This window comes from Hyla sarda, chromosome 11 (genome assembly GCF_029499605.1).
Source record: "Hyla sarda isolate aHylSar1 chromosome 11, aHylSar1.hap1, whole genome shotgun sequence".
Taxonomy (NCBI): domain Eukaryota; kingdom Metazoa; phylum Chordata; class Amphibia; order Anura; family Hylidae; genus Hyla; species Hyla sarda.
The window spans coordinates 16,182,628-16,199,153 of NC_079199.1; the positions used below are offsets into that span (position 1 = coordinate 16,182,628).

General features: G+C 42.3%; 1 protein-coding gene across 4 annotated transcripts in view; it reads right to left on the reverse strand.

Annotated features, from left to right (window-relative positions):
- The window catches only part of C11H14orf28 (chromosome 11 C14orf28 homolog), a 28,888-nt gene that overhangs the window by 1,982 nt on the left and 10,380 nt on the right, over positions 1 to 16,526 (reverse strand). For 2 of the 4 annotated variants that reach the window (XM_056546952.1, XM_056546949.1), the window contains exons 3-6: positions 16,079 to 16,168; positions 12,417 to 12,551; positions 9,918 to 10,016; positions 9,554 to 9,640 (exon numbers count right to left, since the gene is read on the reverse strand). In XM_056546952.1, the coding sequence (XP_056402927.1) occupies positions 9,554 to 9,640; positions 9,918 to 10,016; positions 12,417 to 12,551; positions 16,079 to 16,168 (411 nt within the window). Of the gene's footprint in view, positions 1 to 7,038; positions 10,017 to 12,416; positions 12,552 to 16,078; positions 16,169 to 16,526 lie in introns of those variants that run through there. The other 2 variants (XM_056546951.1, XM_056546950.1) reach the window with 2 other exon arrangements.

Here is a 16,526-nt window from a genome sequence, read left to right on the forward strand (position 1 = left end):
GCTACAGAGGAAATTCCTTTCTTTTTGGAACACTGATGACATCACAAGCACAGTGCTCTCTTCTGACATCTCTGTCCATTTTAGCAACCATGCATAGCAGATGTATGCTAAGGGCAGCATGGTGGCGCAGTGGTTAGCACTACTGCCTTGCAGTGCTGGGGCCTTGGGTTCAAATCCCACTAAGGACAACAATAAATAAAGCATTATTATTATAATAACCTGTGCTCGTGATGTCATCAGAGAGCATTCCAAAAAGAAAAGAATTTCCTCTGTAGTATTCAGCAGCTAATAAGTACAGGAAGGATTAAGATTTTTTAATAGAAGTAATTTACAAATATGTTTAACTTTCTGCCACCAGTTGATTTAAAAGAAAAAAAGGTTTTTACCGGAGTACCCCTTTAAGTGGCAATGTCCAAATAGGGCCCAATTGGCCATTTTCCCTCCCCAGTGTCATGTGACTTGTTAACGTTTCAAGATCTCAGGTGTGAATAGTGAGCAGGTGTCTTAAATTTGGTGTTATTGCTCTCACATTCTCTAATACTGGTCACTGGAAGTCAGCTTTTGGCAAAGAACTCTGGGGATCTGAAAAAAAAAAAATTTTTTTCTACATAAATATGACCTAGACTCTGAAACTGAGCTGCAGCAGATTCAACAGGACCGTACTGAAGTTTCACAGGAGAGGTTGAGTGCACATGCTCGGTGTCATATCTAGAGGTTGTCTTTGGGTAATAGACGAATAAATGTTACCAGCATTGCTGCTGAGGTTGAAGAGGTGGGTGGTCAACCTGTCAGTGCTCAGACCAAACGCTGCATCAAGTTTGTCTGCATGGCTGTTGTCACAGAAGGAAAACTCTTATAAAGATGAGCACGAGAGGCTGCAAACTGTTTGCTAAAGACAACAGACTAAGCACATGGATTACTGAAACCATATCCTGTGATCCGATGAGACCAAGATAAACTTATTTGGTTCAGATGGTGGCAAACGTGTCAGGTGAGGAGTACAAAGACAAGTGGGTCCTGGTTACAGTCCAGCATGGTGATGGGAGTCTCATGGTCTGGTGCTGCCGACACTGGGGGGGATACAGGTCATTGAGGGAACCATGAATGCCAACATGTCCTGTGACATACTGAAACAGAGCATGATCCCCTCACTTCAGAGCAGTGTTTCCCAACCAGGGTGCCTCCAGCTGTTGCAAAACTACAACATCCTGGGCATCTTGGGAGTTGTAGTTTTGCAACAGCTGGAGGCACACTGGTTGGGAAACACTGCACTGAAGGGAGGGGGCCTCAGGGCTGTATTCACACATTAACATTACCCCAAACACCTCTAAGACCACCATTGCCTTGCTAAAGGAGCTGAGTGTAAAGGTTAGGGATTGGTCAAGCGTGACAGAGGGTCATTTTGTCAGAGTTGTCACATAAAAAGATATAAATAATTTACAGAAATGTGAGGGGTGGACTTACTTATGGATGGAGGGAGAGGGAGAAGGAGGGAGGGAGAGAAGAGAAGGGAAAGGGAGAAGGAGGGAGGGAAGAGAAGGGAAAGGGACAAGGAGGGAGAGAAGAGAAGGGAAAGAGAAGGAGGGAGGGAAGAAGAGAAGGGAAAGAGAAGGAGGGAGGGAAGAAGAGAAGGGAAAGAGAGGAGGAGGGAGGGAAGAAGAGAAGGGAAAGAGAGGAGGAGGGAGGGAAGAAGAGAAGGGAAAGAGGAGGGAGAGAAGAAAGAGGGAGAGGAAAGAGGGAAAGAGAAGAGAAGGGAGAGAATAGAGAGAGAGAGAGAGAGAGAAGAGAAGGAGAGAAGAGAGTAAAGAGGAGGGAGAGAAGAGAAGTGAAAGAGGGAAGAGAGAGAGAATTTTTTTCTGAATTCTGAGTCCACCGTTCAGGTGCTGTATACGTGTATGATGGCCGCTCCTATGTGTATACCAGGTGTAGGATGAAAAGATAAATAGACCCGTGCCTGGAAAATGCTCATTAAAGGGCTGCAGCCTCCTGTGATTTAGTCTATTAATAGTTAATGTATAGTTTATTGCCTGGATACGGTTACACTAAGGAACATGGGACCTGGATATATGGAGAACACAAGGCTCTATACATTAGACAGGTATCTACAGAATAAAGTTAACCATTTCAGGTACTTTATAATTTGATGTCTGTGATAGGTGTCAGGTCATATGTGGCTCCGCAGACCGGTCACGGCAATAAGTGTCTACAATGGGCACCAGAACTGAGGCGGCCTAGTCTGATAGAGAACGTTCTCCATCATGTGGACGGACGGGTGTGTGCGAGTCACTTACCTGGGAAAGAGCATCGGGATGCACTATGGGAAGAAGACAAGATGGCGGGGGCAATGTGATGGGTGATGTTCTGCTAGAGGTCAAAAAACACAAAAAAGAAAAATAGCCCCCACAACTACCTAATACATGGGTGCACGCTGCTGTGCCAAATACAGAGTATAGCAAAGAAAAGTTGCAGCAGCACTCTTGGTCAAAAAATGGAGGCTCTTAGCGCACTTTTTGATCAAAACATATCCCCCATGCGGAGTTGGCTTCATTTCGGATGGGACCCTAACATGCTAAATCAATTCACCATCTGGTGGTGGATGGGGGACAGGTTTAGATCAAAAAAGTGCGCAAAGAGCCTCCATTTTTTGACCAGGAGTGCAGCTGCTACCTTTCTTTCTTTTCTGCTGGAGGTCCCTTGGGGATATTTATCAAAACCTGTGTGGAGGTAAAGTCTACCAGTTGCCCATAGCAACCAGATCGCTTCTTCTTTTTTTTTTTAAAAGCCTTTTAAAAAATGTAAAAAGGGGTACTCCGGTGGAAAACTTTTTTCAACTGGTGCCAGAAAGTTAAACAGATTTGTAAATTACTTCTCTTAAAAAATCATAATCCTTCCTGTACTTATTAGCTGCTAAATACTACATAGGAAATTATTTTTGTTTTGGAACACAGTCCTACTCTGGACAGTTCTTAAAATGGACAGAGAGGTCAGCAGAGAGCTCTGTGTTCCAAAACAAAAATAATTTCCTCTAGTATTCAGCAGCTAATAAGTACTGGAAAGATTAAGATTTTTTTTATAGAAGTAATTTACAAATCTGTTTAACATTCTGCCACCAGTTGAAAAAAAAAAAAAAGTTTTCCACCGGAGTACCCCTTTAAGAAGCCATCTGGTTGTTATGGGCAACTGGTCAACTTTTCCTTTACACAGGTTTTGATAAATCTCTCCATGTGAACCCTGGCATCATGTGGATGTTGCTGTCATACTTACCACCTACCTCACCATCGTACAGACCAAAAAACCCAGCCCCCCCCCCCCCCCCTCCCTCTTACATATTTTGCACTTCAGCGGCTTTTGATGAAAAAATAGTGGAGGAGATTCATCAAAATCTGTGCAGAATATAACAGAATATAATTTATTTTTTAAATAAATAAGAGCAACCTAACTGGTACCCCTTATCTTTTTTTATCATATGGCCCTATGACTCTAATTGTGGGTTTTTGGGTCGAGCACCGGGGGACTAGAGCTTTCCTTTTGCTGGAGACACATTTCTTTAGGTCAGTTTAAGTATAGTCAGGGTATCATTTATGTGATCATGTGCCTGCCTAAGGAATTCCTCATTGATGGAGTGATTCCTCCTAAGGCGCAAAGCCTCTTGGGTATCCCTATTTAACCCCTTAAAGGGGTTATCCGGTTAAAGACATCTTATCCCCTATCCAACGGATAGGGGATAAGATGTCTGATCACTGGGGGCCCGCCGCTGTGCTGGGACCCCCGCAATCTCCATCCAGCACCCGCATTCTATGCGGGGCTGCGTCTCCAGTCTGGGGAAGCTCTTTCTTTCCGGGACTGGATATGTGATGTAATGCCACGCCCCCTCATGACATCACGCCACGCCCCCTCAATTCATGTCTATGGGAGGGGGCGTCATACACACTACAGTAAAACTTCATATTTTTTTTTTTTTAACCAATGAGATAAAAATCACCAAAGCTAAATATTTTCTTAAGAAAAATTTATTTCTGGAAAAAAAAAGCCAAAAGTGTACAAAGAATTACAAAAGTTTTGCATAGATGATTTCCCACCTAAAGATTTTGAGCCATGAAAACTACAGCAATTTTACATTGTAAAACTATCATAGTCAGAACAGTCTTCTTGGATGCCAAGTGTCAACAAGCGAAAAGCTCTTATTATACCGAGGGGCGGTGAAAGATTTTTTTTTTTATCATTTTTTTTTTTTTTTTTTCAAATATACAGATTTTACCATATGATGTACAATAGTAACAACTAAAATTTAACCCAGTGTTTATGAACCGATATTTCGTAACATAAGTACAGTGGTCCCTCAAGTTACAATATTAATTGGTTCCAGGACGACCATTGTATGTTGAAACCATTGTATGTTGAGACCAGAACTCTATGGAAACCTGGTAATTGGTTCTGAAGCCCCAAAATGTCATCCAAAAATAGGAAAAAGTGAGGATTAAAGAAAAATAAGTAGATAACTAATACAGATAAAGCAAATCCTTAAATATAAAAGTAAGAAAGATCTGCTGGGAGCTGTAAATTACTGTCTATGTCAGTGTTTCCCAACCAGGGTGCCTCCAGCTGTTGCAAAACTACAACTCCCAGCATGCCCGGACAGCCAACGGCTGTCCGGGCATGCTGGGAGTTGTAGTTTTGCAACAGCTTGAGGCACCCTGGTGGGAAACAATGGTTTATGTAGAGGACAGGAGCTTCTTCAGGGTCCTATACAGTACATGCAATGTCCCAAATGGACCCACCCTTACTTGGTGTCCAAAGGAGCAGCTAACCCTGGCATAGGTAAAGAGTACAGAACTTGTAGTTCCTCCCTGTACTGTAGGTGGCGCTACCAGACACCAGTCAGTGCATACACTTTAGTAATAGAGGTGACTGCCCATTCTGATTGGTCAGTTCCTCCACTTGTGACGCGTTTCACAGATCTGGACTGTCTGTAGCATTGTATGTTGAGTCTGGTTTCAAGTTACAATGATCCAGAAAAGACCATTGTATGTTGAAACTATTGTATGTTGAGGCCATTGTAAGTTGAGGGATCACTGTATTGGAAATTTTAGAATACAAATTTTTTTTTTTTTTTTTTTTTTAAACTATATATTCCCTTTTTTCCCCTCATCTCAGACTGACAGGATTTCAGGATTTTTTTTTTTTTTTAGGCGGGCAGTGGCAAGGATAAAGTCCCATGTGCTCAGTGCCTTTACCGACAAGGCAGTGTCCTACAATTTACGGTACAAAAGTCAAGGGCGCAATTTCCTTTCTGCACAGCAGTCAGTCTTCCCTTCTCTATGTACAATGATCCTGCTTCCTGAGCTGTATTCATTGCTATCAATAACATGAATGTGATTTTTCAAAAAGGTAATAAAAGGATTCCCACTATTAGTAGAGATGGCATATAATCAATGTGAGGCCAACTACCTCCACCTCTCCTTAACCCCTTAAGGACTCAGCCCATTTTGGCCTTAAGGACTCAGACAATTTAATTTTTACGTTTTCATTTTTTCCTCCTCGCCTTCTAAAAATCATAACTCTTTTATATTTTCATCCACAGACTAGTATGAGGGCTTGTTTTTTGCGCGACCAGTTGTCCTTTGTAATGACATCACTCATTATATCATAAAATGTATGGCGCAACCAAAAAACACTATTTTTGTGGGGAAATTAAAACGAAAAACGCAATTTTGCTAATTTTGGAAGGTTTTGTTTTCACGCCGTACAATTTCTGGTAAAAATGACATGTGTTCTTTATTCTGAGGGTCAATACGATTAAAATGATACCCATTATTATATACTTTTATATTATTGTTGCGCTTAAAAAAAAATCACAAACTTTTTAACCAAATTAGTACGTTTATAATCCCTTTATTTTGATGACCTATAACTTTATTTTTCCGTATAAGCGGCGGTATGGGGGCTCATTTTTTGCGCCATGATCTGTACTTTTTTTTTATACCACATTTGTATATAAAAAACTTTTAATACATTTTTTATAATTTTTTTTTTAATAAAATGTATTAAAAAAGTAGGAATTTTGGACTTTTTTAAATTTTTTTCGTTCACGCCGTTCACCGTACGGGATCATTAACATTTTATTTTAATAGTTCGGACATTTACGCACGCGGCGATACCAAATATGTCTATAAAAAATGTTTTTTACGCTTTTTGGGGGTAAAATAGGAAAAAACGGACGTTTTACTTTTTTATTGGGGGAGGGGATTTTTCACTTTTTTTTAACTTTTACTTTTACATTTTTTTACATTTTTTTTTACACTTGAATAGTCCCCATAGGGGACTATTCATAGCAATACCATGATTGCTAATACTGATCTGTTCTATGTATAGGACATAGAACAGATCAGTATTATCGGTCATCTCCTGCTCTGGTCTGCTCGATCACAGACCAGAGCAGAAGACGCCGGGAGCCGCACGAAGGAAGGTGAGGGGACCTCCGTCCGGCGTTCTGAATGATCGGATCCCCGCAGCAGCACTGCGGGCGATCCGATCGTTCATTTTAATCGCGAACTGCCGCAGATGCCGGGATCTGTATTGATCCCGGCACCTGAGGGGTTAATGGCGGACGCCCGCGAGATCGCGGGCGTCGGCCATTGCCGGCGGGTCCCTGGCTGCGATTAGCAGCCGGGATCAGCCGCGCATGACACGGGCATCGCTCCGATGCCCGCGGTTATGCTTAGGACGTAAATGTACGTCCTGGTGCGTTAAGTACCACCTCACCAGGACGTACATTTACGTCCTGCGTCCTTAAGGGGTTAAAAGGAGTACTCCGGTGGAAAACGTTTTTTTTGTTTTTGTTTTGTTTTTAACAAAACTGGTGCCAGAAAGTTAAAACAGATTTGTAAATTACTTCTATTAAAAAATCTTAATCCTTCCAGTACTTATCAGCTGCTGTATACTACAGAGGAAATTCTTTTCTTTTTGGATTGCTTTTCTGTCACAACCACAGTGTTCTCTGCTGACACCTCTGTCCAGGTCAGGAACTGTCCAGAGCAGGATAAAATCTCCATAGCAAACATATGCTGCTCTGGACAGTTCCTAAAATGGACAGAGGTGTCAGCAAGAGAGCATTGTGCTCGTGACAGAAAATAAATCCAAAAAGAAAAGAACTTCACTGTATTATACAGCCGCTTATAAGTACAGGAAGGATTAAGAATTTTTAATAGCAGTAATTTACAAATCTGTTTAACTTTTTGGCACCAGTTGATTTATTTAAAAAAAAAATAATAATAAAAAAAAACTGCCCCAGCGTTTGGAACATTTTGTCGTGACGCCACAGCCACGCAAATGCCGCTGTGCAGCACAAAAAAGCTGTAAGGGCGCCTTTACATTCAGGTGGGTCTCAGAGGTCCCCCCAATCCCCACGTTAATGGCTGACCACATAACTATGTGATATGCCATCACTTCTAATAGTGGGACTGCCCCTTTAAAATGGTAATTATGTGATCAGAAATATGAAAAGCTTAAAGGGGTACTCTGCCCCTTGACATCTCAATCCCTATCCAAAGGTAAGATGTCTGATCGCGGGGGTCCCGCTGCTGGGGATCCCTGTGATCTCGGCTGCTGCACCCCAGACATCCGGTGCACGGAGAGAACTTCACTCCGTGCCGGATGACTGGCGATGCGGAGGCCCGTGACGTCACGGCTATGCCAAACTTGTGACATCACGGCCATGCCCCCTCAATGCAAGTCTATGAAAGGGGGCGTGACAGCAGTCACGCCCCCTTCCATAAACTTGCATTGAGGGGGAGCGGACGTGACGTCACGAGCCTTTGGCGCTGCAACCGGATGCAGCAGGGAGATAGCGGAGGTCCCCAGCAGCAGGACCCCCATGATCAAACATCTTATCCCCTATCCTTTGGATAGGGGATAAAATGTCTAGGGGCGGAGTACCCCTTTAAGGCAGAAGAAAGCTGACCGCACATGTAAATTATAACTATGTAACATAAAAGCACAAAACAAGTATATTGCTCTACTGTGCATTCCAGACTATACTAGGATACAAACTATTCGCATTACACTGCACAAATACAGCCACAGTATTGGACAATTCATAATACAGTAAGTCACCTGCCATAATTATTACAGTAGGTAGGGACTGGATTACCCACATACTTAATGGATACCTATTAAAACTAGGTGATTAAAAAGGCAACTCGTCATTTGCTCCGGCCCCTTAATTTTGCAGTTGTAGAAAGCTGTACTCACTATTCTGCTGGTGGAGTCACTGTGTACATACATTACATTACTTATCCTGTACTGATCCTGAGTTATATCCTGTATTATACCCCAGAGCTGCACTCACTATTCTGCTGGTGAGGTCGCTGTGTACATACATTACTTATCCTGTACTGATCCTGATTTATATCCTGTATTATACTCCAGAGCTGTACTCACTATTCTGCTGGTGAGGTCGCTGTGTACATACATTACTTATCCTGTACTGATCCTGATTTATATCCTGTATTATACTCCAGAGCTGTACTCACTATTCTGCTGGTGGAGTCACCATGTACATACATTACATTACTTATCCTGTACTGATCCTGAGTTATATCCTGTATTATACCCCATAGCTGCACTCACTATTCTGCTGGTGGGGTCACTTTGTACATTCATTACATTACTGATCCTGAGTTATATCCTGTACTATACTGCAGAGCTGCACTCACTATTCTGCTGGTTATTATTAGATACAGTTAACCAGCTTAGACTCTCCGCTATCACCCTAGCTGAGCTCTGCTAAATTCATTCTTACAGATTTGTGAACTGGCTATGACTATGAAGCTGGCAGAATTGTGAATGCAGCTCTGGACTATAATATAAGTAGGAACTTTGGTTCAGTGAACTTTTTGCAAAGTATCCTTGACTTTGTATGCAAATAACATGGATATACTAACTAATGTTCAGTAAAGAACATTTGCTTTAATTCAACGTTGCCCAACCTGTGGCTTTTTGGCTGATGCAAAACTACAACTCCCATCCTGCCCTGACAACACTACTGTAATGTAAAACCAACCTGTTTTGCTTAAAAAGGGGTATTTCGGCTTTATACATCTTATCCCTAAAGGATAGGGGATAAGATGTATGATCGTTGGGGACCCCCGTGATTTCGGTGCAGCCCCCGGCATTCTGTGCCGGCCACTGCCTCCGAGATGGGGACGTGACGCTATGCCCCCTCCATTCATGTCTATGGGAGGGGGCGTGACGTAGTCACGCCCCCTCCCATAGACATGCATGGAGGGGGCGTGGCATGATGTTACTAGGGGCCGTGATGTCATGTCCCCATCTATGAGGCAGCACCGAGATCTCGGGGGTCCCCAGCAGCGGGACCCCTGCGATCATACATCTTATCCCCTAAAGGGGTATTGCAGCTTTCTATATCTTATCCCCTAAACATTTTCCTTTTAAAATGATAACCAAACCTCATTTTAACAAGTCTGACACTTATCTATAGTATAAAATATAGAAGTTATATTCTCAAAAATAAATGAAATGTCTTTCAAGTCACCGTGAGCGATTACTGTCAATCTTAGCGTTACCTGCTCCATATACATCTATGGAGGGACAATCGGCTCCGCAGCATGTAGTCTCCCATCTATTTTATAGAAGATACAAACAGTGTTACTGCCGGTATTATTATTATTCTTTTTTTAGCACCATTATGATTAAACTTTATATCAATTACAAAAATGTAATTTTTTTTTCTAAAATTTCCACTTTTCCCAAATTGTTCCTTCAGAAAAATCCAAAAAACAAAACAAAAAAACAAACAAAACAAAGTTCCTTCTCATTTCTCTGCTGCACGTATGTAAACCAATGATGACAGGAGGAGCAGCTCCGGAGGTTTGTGTAAAAGGATTAAGTTTACATTCCTAAGGCCGTCGTAGTGCATCCAATAGCCGTCGATCTGGAAGGCTGCAGAGTAATGGTGCTCCTCCTTGTTAAAAAGAGTGGCGCCTTCTAGGAGATACCTGAAAGCAGATTGGATAGGTAGGTTAGGTAGGGATGATAATGTATCACCTATATACAGTATATGTTTCTGACTGCACTTTGTCATCTTCAGCAGTGTCCAGCGAGTTTCTATGGAGCAGCATTTGTGCATCAGGGCCTGTTCTTGTGAATGGTGGTGGGGTCCAGCGGTCAAACACCCCCCCATCCACAATCAGATGCTTCTTGGCATCTTGAGAAACACAGTGTAAATTTAGCCATTTTGCTTACGAAAATATGGCCATAAAATTAAAGTGTACCAGTCCGATCCAACAAAACATTTTTTTTTAAATATATCCCTCAGTACCTAATCCTGACCATGTACATCTAATTGTTATGTGTCTAGCACCTTTATTTATTTTTTTATTACACTTTCAATTAAGCTCACTAGTCTGAATTCTTCTCAAAGGGAGGGGGCGTGGTCTCACTGTGCAGGTCTCCGCCCCCTCCCTCAGTATGCTGTCTGCTCACATCTCCCTTAGCATTAGCAAAACTACAACTCCCAGCTTGTCCTCACTGACAGTAGCGGGACACAAGCTGACAGTGGGAAGATTTTTTCCTCCAGCTCCGAGCCCTGCGCTCACAGCTGTCAATCAAGGAAGTGTGTCCATGACATAGGTGATGATGCATGGACACAGCAGGACTAGTACGTGTGCAGGCAAGGGGGCAGTTGTTTGACTGGCTTTTTCAGTATGAAATACTGAACATTTTCTACTGAAAGCAATTGCAAAACCTATTGGTTATACATGCTTTACAACATATCAAAAGTTTTTGTATCTGACAGTGCCCATTTAAGTTAAAATTACAGATGTACACATTGTAGATTTAAAAATAAATAAATAAAAAATTGGAGACAGGGTTTCGACTTCAGGCTGACTGTCAATAAAGCAGGGACAGGGATGGAGAGAAATGGGTGGAAGTTGGCATTTAAAGGGGTACTCCGGTGGAAAACTTTTCTTAAATGAACTGGTGCCAGAAAGTTAAACAGATTTGTAAATTACTTCTATTAAAAAATCTTTACCCTTCCAGTACTTATTAGCAGCTGTATTCTACAGAGTTTTTGAATTTCTTTTCTGTCTGACCACAGTGCTCTCTGCTGACACCGCTGTCTGTATCAGGAACTGTCCAGAGTAGCATAGGTTTGCTATGAGGATTTTCTCCTGCTCTGGACAGTTCCCGATACGGGCAGAGGTGTCAGCAGAGAGCACTGTGAACAAGGCAAAAAAGAAATTCAAAAAGAAAAGAATTTCCTCTGTAGCATACAGCTGCTAAAAAGTACTGGAAGGGTAATGATTTTTTAATAGAAGTAATTTACAAATCTGTTTAACTTTCTGGCACCAGTTCTTTAAAAAAAATAAAAAAATAATATGTTTTCCACCGGAGTAGCCCTTTAAGCCCTCAGTACTTCAGGGACTTGGGAACGCCTCTTTGACTCTTTCCTTCCTTAACAAAGAACAGTGTTTTCCAACCAGGGTGCCTGCAGGTGTTGCAAAGCTTCAACTCCCAACATGCCCGGTGTACAAAGAGATATTTATATTATTATTATTTATACATTAGAATATAGGTACCATGTGTCTCCTTGTCCTGACAGCATCGAACAGCATTAGCAGTTTGTAATGTAAACTGCAGCTGAAGTGTTAAAAGGTGGACATTCCCTTTAAAAGGAGTACTCTGCCCCTAGACATCTTATCCCCTGCCTGATCACTGGTGATGCAGGGTCCGGAGGATCATGACGTCACGACCCCGCCCACTTAAAGCAAGTCTATGGTAGGGGGCGTGGCGGCCGCCACGCCCCCTCCCATAGACTTGCATTAAGGGGGCGGGGGGGGGGGGGGGTGATGTGACGATTCTCCGGCCCCTGCATCACCAGTCATCAGGCATGGAGCAAAGCTTGCTCCGTGCACCAGATAACAGGGAGAGATTGTGGGGGTTCCCAGCGGCGGGACCCCCGCGATCAGACATCTTATCCCCTATCCTTTGGATAGGGGATAAAATGTCTAGGGGTGGAGTACCACCTTTAAGGGTGTGTTCACACAGCGGAATTTTCGGCAATTTCGAGCACAGTATTCAGACAAAATTCGAGCCCAGTGGATTTCAATGGGATTCCTCTGCGGTATTCCGCAAAATATAAGGCTGGTCTTATATTTCTGCGGAATGGGGAAAGCAGAATTTCTGCGACAGAATGCCCGCCGCGCAAATCCTGCTGTCTGATTGGGCCTGCGGAATCCTATTTAAATCAACAGACAGTTAATCATGGCAGAATTTCCAGTGTAATTCTTCCACGGAAATTCCACCGTGTGAAAATCCCCCTAACCCTCCATAGCATATGTACAGGATATTCTATAAATGTCCCATAAAGGGGAGGTTAGAATTATTCGACTTACTTATGATCACATAGGTCCAGGTAATACGGCACATAAGCCAGGTCTTCTGATTTCCACTGTTCCATGTTTAGGATAACAAATGGAGGCGCTCCATGGCAGAAAATTCTCTGGGAAAATTCTCTCAGGCAGCCGCACCTGAAAGATAAAAAAAAACGTATCATCAAATCCTGACCGCACATATCTAATAAATCTATTTATATAAATCTGTCCATCTATCATGGTCGGGACACACACTATGAAATAGGAAAATGATACATCTAGAAATCTGTTCTGCCCAATGATGTGCCGTGCCAAAAGAGGGCATTTACCCCAAAAAGAAATGGCTCTGTAATACAGTGTATGGTGGTAAATAGTACAGTATTTGCTTCTGTATTCATAGATTTTGTTGGACTCAATCTGAATTAATGAGGACCCATGGCTGGCCCAAAAATAATGAGATTGCATTATCATTAAAAGGGTACTCCGGTGGAAAACTGGTGTTGTAAATGACTTCTATTAAAAAATCTTAATCCTTCGAGTACTTATTAGCTGCTGAATACTACAGAGGAAATTCTTTTCTTTTTGGAACACAGAGCTCTCTGCTGACATCATGACCAGAGTACTCTCTGCTGACATCTCTGTCCATTTTAGGAACTGTCCAGAGCAGCATGTGTTTGCTATGGGGATTTTCTCCTACTCTGGACAGTTCTTAAAATGGACAGAGGTGTCAGCAGAGAGCACTGTGCTTGTGACGTCAGCAAAAAGCTCTGTGTTCCAAAAAGAAAAGAAATTGAAATATTTTTTTTAATATAAGTAATTTACAACTCTGTTTAACTTTCTGGCACCAGTTGACTTAAAAAAAAAAAAAAAAGTTTTCCACCGGAGTACTCCTTTTAAAAAGAGTACCTGTCACCATATAAAACTTTTAATACAGTGTTCCTTGTGTTATTAGCAGACACTTTACCATTCACTTGCTTTTAAAATGATCAACATAAATATGTTGAAAAAAAAATGTCATAGAAAAACAGCAACTAGATGGCTCTGTTCTGTTTCCTGCTGCAATTAATACAGTGAGTTTGGTCTCCTCCCGGCCTGGCAGGAGACAAAACTCAGGAAGTGTTTCTCTGCACTGAGCTTGATTGACAGCGGCACAGAGCCTCACTGAAAGCTGCAAAGAGCCTCACTGAAAGATGCACAGAGCCTGAGGTCTTCTATTCATCACAGCGCTGCAACAGTGTGAGGGCAGAAGTGGTCCCCCAGCAGGCTTCAGTGACAACATGCCTGCTGGGAAATGCCCACTTTTTTCTGCTTCGAGATTGCACTATGTGAGCAAGAATAAAGTAAAGATACACAGCTTTTTAAAGCGCAGAAATTGTTTTCAAGGGTGGAGGGAGTGTTAGGAGTATTTAGTAGTTTATTTGGTGACAGGTTCTTTTTAAATAGCTTAGGGCGCCCTGACCACACAACTTTTTACAGTTTTTTTTTAGATACATCCTTCCGTTGCTGAGATATAAGTGTTTATAATTCAGGGAATCAGTCAAATGGGTGTGAACTTAAGTTTAGTAATGGGAGTGTCTATCAGATGATGGGCGGGGTTATCCCTCTAAAGGACGTAAGGTTTTTCATTTTTGCACTTTCCTTTTTTCCCTCCTGGCCTTCCAATAGCCATAATGCTTTATCATTTTCACTTACAGACCCATGATATTTATTTATTTATTTATTTATTTATTTTTTTGTGCCACCAATTGTACTTTGTAATGACATCACTCATGTTACCACCAAATCTACGATAAAACAAATAAAAAAAAATATTTGTGGGGCGAAATTAAAAACAAAGCACAATCTTGCAAATTTCAAGGGCTTCTGTTTCCAGGCAGATATATATAATTACAACGATACCCAATTTATACAGCACAAACACGATATGTGTCCAGCTTGATATCCTGACTCCCTCTGCAGCCCGTGGGCAGGCACCCAACGAAAAAGCGAACAGAAAAATATTCCAGCTTGGAAACGTACGTACTCAGTTGCTTTATTGAAGTAAACCAGAGATCATAATTCAGGTCAGATATTCAGAAGTCATGTGATGTGTTTCTGAGGTTACCAACCCTAAAAAGAGTACCGCTCATGATCTTGTTAAATTTTATAATCCTTCCAATTCACTGCCCCCATCATGATAAACCACCCCCTGCCTTTAATTTTTATTATTTGTTAGTTTTCTACCTTGATATTGTTCTGTATTTTCTGCTCAGTCAGATTCACAGACTGGGAAGGGGCGTTCCCCAGCAGACGGGTCATCATCTGAAGCCATACAGGGGAGAACTTCCTCCCTCACTCTGCTACACACAGCCCAGAGCAGTTCAGTGTGAGATGAGCTATGATTGGCTAAGGCCTGCCCCCTTTCCAGTGGTCAAGTCCTCGAAAAAAAAAGATTTCAACTTAAGGGCTGGTGCTGCAGGACTCCTGCTAATAGGAATGGTGTTCCTGCTGTGCAAAAAGTGCAGGAACTCCGTTCCCATGCATTCCTGCAGGACTTGAGGCTTGCCCCCCTTTCAGCATTTCCTGCTTTTGGACTTCTGCCCGGCCAGCAGGAGTCCAATGTCTGTGACTTGGGGGGGGGGGGGGGGGGGGAATGTGCTCTGGACAAGTAAGGAGACACCTAGTGGCAGCTTTTTAAAACACAAATAAAACATAGAATTTTTATTTATTTTTTTTAAACAAAGTACGTTGGAATGATTTTTATTTACCATAAGGAGTGCAATAGCAGAAATTAGTTTTAATGACAGTGCCCATTTAATCATACAGCCGTCTCAACAACAACACATCCACCCAAAGCCAGCGTTCTGAACATAAATGTCAGAACGACGGGGTGCCGGCCCAGAGATTGCAGGGGTTCGGCAACTGGGACCCCCCACAGTATTTTTATGTTCAGAACACTGGCTTTGGGTGGCAGCATTTGTGATGTGACACCATGCCCCCTCAAGTCAGACATCTTATCCCTTCTCCTTAGCATAGGTGTCTAGGGGCAGAGTACCCCTTTAAGGCTCAATGAAGTGTTTATAAGTCATAGTGCCGTTAAGGGTGTATGGTGTGGGCTCCTGACTTGAGCCCACACTATATCAGATGGCCCCATGCTGATTACAGTAGCTGAGGGCCATTGCTAAAAGCCAGCACGCAGATGCCTAGCAACACTATAGATCAGTGGTCTTCAACCTGAGGACCTCCAGATATTGCAAAACTACAACTCCCAGCATGCCCGGACAGCCGGGAGTTGTAGTTTTGCAACATCTGGAGGTCTGCAGGTTGGAGACCACTGCTATAGATTGTTGCTGTCAAAGGGACCTTTAAACCATTGGTGGTATAAAGGGGTGGACCGCCCAACTGCGCGTGCGCCGGGGGAACCACTGTTGCAGCTTTGGAAAGATGATGGGGGGGGGGAGGCACTGCGGGAGCGCTGGAGGTAAGTAGGTATAGATTTATATTCCACAAAATAGCCGTAATTGGAGTAATAAAAAAATAAATAAAAAAAAATTATAAAAACACTCCCTTCAGAGTACTCCTTTAAAGGGGTTACAGATCTTAGAAGGCGAGAAGTAAAAAAATAAAAAAAAAATAAAGATGCAAAAATTAAAAATCACTGTCAGGAAAGGGTTAAAATTACAGACAGTAATTTGGTCACTCACCCAATCTCTTCACATAGTTCGATCCGAGAACAGAACAGCCCATCCACCGCCATCTGAATAAGGTCTCCGTGTGGTATGTCATGGGGAGGGCTGAAGAAAATAATATGGAGGTGAGGAGACAAATTATTTATTTTTACTAAACACTTCACTAATATTTAGGCTGGAGCTGCACACACACAATTGTGCGCACATTTACTTAGCCACCGCTCCATTCACTCTAGAGGGTCCGCCACACATGGCTATAAACATAAGTCTCATAGAATGCACAATGCCTGTCCATATGACCTCCTTTCCCACCTATCCTGAGGATGGGGATAGCTTTAAATCCTGGTAGTGCTGCTTTAAAGGGGTACTCCGGTGGAAAACAAATGTTTTTAAATCAACTGGTGGCAGAAAGTTATACAGATTTGTAACTTACTTCTATTTAAAAAAAATCTTAATCCTTCCA